Source organism: Adelges cooleyi, unplaced genomic scaffold, assembly GCF_023614345.1.
Source record: "Adelges cooleyi isolate 19-005CV unplaced genomic scaffold, UGA_ACOO_1.1 ACOO_flye_CR_arks_rails_tigmint_CR_PRNA_784, whole genome shotgun sequence".
Taxonomy (NCBI): Eukaryota; Metazoa; Arthropoda; class Insecta; order Hemiptera; family Adelgidae; genus Adelges; species Adelges cooleyi.
Genome location: NW_026096496.1, coordinates 949,608 through 953,784, shown reverse-complemented (window position 1 = coordinate 953,784; position 4,177 = coordinate 949,608). Strand labels below are relative to the sequence as shown.

Genomic DNA, 4,177 nt, shown 5'->3' with positions numbered 1-4,177 from the left:
TTTCCGCACGTCTGAATAACACGGATGATCTTTTGGGTAATTGGACGTGTCGAAAAACTGAAGCAAGTGGTCTTTGAGATCTTGGTGAAAGTCCAAAGTTTCTATTGCATATATGAAACTATCCGTGTCCATATAAATTAATGAAAGCTTGTCCCCGTACATTGGTAACATGACGTCATAGTGAAATCCATACATGGTACACTTGCTGACGTCCAACACTGCCTGTCCGATGTAGATGGGTTTGAAAAAGTTGATTTTTCCTTGTACATGTGCACGGCAACAAGCTTTTCATTAAATATGGTAGTGTCTTTGAACGACGGTTTGGCAACCAGTTTGGATAACTTTTAGGGGCAGCTGACCAAATGAATGATCTGGTGGTTTCGCATGTTTTCCAAAGTCTTTCCTGTAAATATCATTGTAAATTAATTTCAATACTATTCATTATTATTAGTGTATAGCAATTACCATAACACGAATTGTTCATAGTCTTTGGTAAAGTTTGACCAAAGACAGTAGTGACCTTTTTCCGTAGCTCTGTGTTGAGCTCAATATATGGAGCAAGCCAGCGAGACTGTTTAAACCTTATTACTCTGTACGTGTTTGTCACTACCAGACCGTGTTCAACAGCCTGTTTGAGCGCCCGGTAGTGAACAATGTACTTATTCTTGGTTGAGAGTGTGGTCAACAGCTTGCTGTACTTGCTCGTTTTCAGTGGCGGGCACTCGTTGACCGGTAGAAACGGTAGGTCGTTGTGCAGATCATGCAAACGCTGCGGGTAATCGACATCAACCTCCAAGAGATAGCCATAGTCGCTGTCGTCTTCCGTGCTCAAGATCACGTCCAACGGTACATCTGTACACTCAAACTCTCCGCACGGCATAGGTTGCATCATTGCTAAATCATGTTAAATCAGTCATGTGTTATTTACACGCATATTTGTTGTACTCACCAAATCCGTATAGATTCGTAGCATCTATGTACTGAAGGAAAGTTTGAGCTTTTGATGGGTCATATCCATCAACTTCGGGATGGTTCGCCCGGGCATGTCTTTGCACTACTAAAGTTAGGCCACCACGGATAGCAAGTTGAAACATTAAAAGCATATCGTGGTCTGTTAAAAGCTCTAGTTTTACACCGGTATACCTCAGCATTGCATCAAATGATAATCCTATGTGAAAGTTTTAAGTCAAATTGTTTTTCATGTAAAAAAAAAAAAAAATTAATGTATAATCTAACCTGGACACGAGTAATAGTGTGCGGGGTCCAACTTGTAATTTTTCAAACACTCCACCCGAAACTTTTCAAACACATCCACTAAAACCTGAACAAAACACTCGTAAGTAAAAGAAAATATTGTGATAAAAACAAAACAAATTTTTTTTTTTACCATTACGTCGACCAGCAAATAATTGTCACTATAATCACCAATGGTTTTACACTCGAACGTGTCCCACATTGTTTTTGCATGTCCATAATCAGCCTCTGATATTGTACTGTTTGATAATTTGCTATAGAACGCACTAATATCGGGCAGTTTTGTTTCGTCGAGCTTTTCCACACAGTCGATGTACTCGTATGGAAAAACTGATTTTCTCGTGGCCAAATCGGTGTTCTGTTTGAAAACTTTTTCCGTTTCGATAAAGTCATCTCGGGTGAGTGTTTTTGCCAATTTCGCCAGACTAGCCTGTTGAAAACTATACGAATCCAAGAACCGGAGTTGAAAACGATCGCCAATGGTCTTGCTGAACGAAATGTACTTTTCTTCAGACTGTGGTATTATAGTAATGTCCTCGGTGTCATAGGCCAACTCTTGAATGATAAAATGTGAGTCATAGTTGGATAGCTCATAAAAAACCACTGGCAAGAACGTTGGGTACCGTCTTTGCAAGTTGCACCGGTTGCACAAAACGGCCCTAAACTTTCCCGTCCAGTGGTTGTGATCACGAACTTTTGCACATTTATCGCCAAACGACACCGAGCATGACTCACACCGGGATGTCTTGTCAAACTTTTCCTGTTCGACCGCAGTCAACTGGCACATTTCAATGTTTATTTTCATAATGTCCATCACTTGACGGCCCAAAGTCACCAAAGCATTGACAAGATGTTTTGCAACATCCGAACCACGGTACAACACTGGTCCTTTTGGCAACACGGCGCATATGTTGTCGGGCAGTATGTTTGGGTCTGGACGAACATAGAAGCAGTAGCTAATTGATATATGTTCATTCTTGATACATGAACTGACTGTAAGCTGTTGGTCGACCGGTTTCAACAGACATTCCATATCGGCATACACAATCAGTGGGACAGGTTCTTCCCGGCGGACGTTATTGAACTGTAGTATAGCCCGTTCCGTTCCCGGTTCCGGAAGAACTGCCCTTGCTTCTTTGAACTTTTCACATTTTTTCAAATGCTCTTCCAGACCCGTTGCACCCCATGGTTGAGACAGAAGTGGCTCATCCCGGAATGACTTCAGACATCTTTTGCAGTAGTAATCCTTATGCTCATGTTTTGAACGCTGATTCCGTACAAGTCGAGAAAAGTTTGAGATGTAACAATAGTGATTGTTACTGTCATCTGATGTTAACAGCAACAAATCAATATGTTCAGTCATGGTTGTACGTTTTTTTGTGACTCTTAATGGGAAAACAGTGTTTTTGGAGTCCAGTGCAAACACGTTAATCGAAATTGATGAGTTGTTACGCTCAAATTTAATTATTTGGGATAATGGTGTGGGAAAGTCAATGCCCGAAAAGTTAAAATTTTTTTCACGTTCTAATTCAATGTATCGTGGTGTCCACACATCTTTACGACTTCCAGTAATATATTTACATAAAATGGCCCACTTGAAGCACATGTTGTCGGAATTTTTTACATTAATTACTGCTTTTTTATTTTGGATACATTTGGGTAGTTCTATGTATGAAGAACCTGTTAGTGGAGTGTATTTATGGATTCGAACTAACAACCCGTCGAGAAGAAGCAGAGTCCAACCGGATCCTTTAACTTCCATCAATTCACGTTCGGACCGCAATTTCTTTATTATTTTTTCAAATAACTCTAGATAGTCGGTTGCGTTGTCAATTTTTTTGTTGCACGATTTAAATCCAACATTCTTCGACTCTCCAGTTATTTGGTGAAAATTTGTGGCGTGCAAAACAACATTGAATTTTACAAGCCCGTTTGATGTGGATTTTTGTAGTAATTCAATTTTTTCATCACATACATCTATCATAAATTCACTTATTTCTTCAAAACATGTATCGTTTTTGTAAAAGTATGTTTGAACGTGAAAATTCAGTGCAGTCTGCAATGGTACAAATCCACTTCCTTGAGTTTGTAAACATATGCGTTTAGTGATTTTTTTCTGTAACGTTTCTAAAATAGATTCGCATGTGTTGGTACGTTTTAAGGATACATTGGTTGAAATAACAGATGGTCTGTGATTATCCAAAAATAAACAATGTTGATCCAATTCACTTTTCGATTTGAACGACACACCACAGCCAAAAATAAATTTATTATCACTCATTTTTCTGTAACAAAAAATTTAAAAAAATGTGTGATATAGTATTTTAACTAAAATTTATTTATTTTAGCTTTATATGTGTACCCAAACAGTAAGATAATATACAAATCATAATCAATTTTTTTTTACCCAACAGTAAGATAATATGCAGCCATATTCATTTTTTTACATGATTATCAACAATATTATTCAGTATATATATTTTTAATTTTATTTTTATGAACCATGAAGAACTATTTGTATTTATATAGTAAAATAATCAAAGCACTTGTATATGGATATATATTAATATTTGTATTATTTGTAAATATAAAATACAATGTTATTTTATTCTAATTTCTATGATAATGCATTGTAAATTTTCTTATAATAAAGTGTATGAATATATTCAGTTATTAATATCGTAATTGTATGCTCGGCCCAATTTGCCATGGTATAAGAGTTTAAACTTTTCTTTGTTAATATTGTAAGATTGACACTCGTCTTCATTCATTTTTAGTCTTGGTAAAATTAATTTTTCGTCTGTTTCCAGAGTGGCAACTGTTGCTTTTCCATGGATTGTATCGATTGATGTGAAACTTTCAATTATATATGATTTTTCTATTTCTAAATCACACATTTTGATGTAAACATTTGAATTTTTTT

At 36.6% G+C, this 4,177-nt stretch overlaps 1 protein-coding gene across 1 annotated transcript; it reads right to left on the bottom strand.

The window, feature by feature from the left end:
• Nucleotides 1-344: 344 nt before the first annotated feature.
• On the bottom strand, nt 345-2,287 carry LOC126845412 (uncharacterized). Its single transcript, XM_050584068.1, has 5 exons — nt 1,388-2,287; nt 1,237-1,321; nt 950-1,168; nt 466-894; nt 345-403 (listed from the first exon to the last, which is right to left on the bottom strand). Exons 1-5 carry the CDS (start codon nt 2,285-2,287, stop codon nt 345-347), a joined length of 1,692 nt encoding a protein of 563 aa, XP_050440025.1.
• Between the last annotated feature and the right edge of the window lie 1,890 nt (nt 2,288-4,177).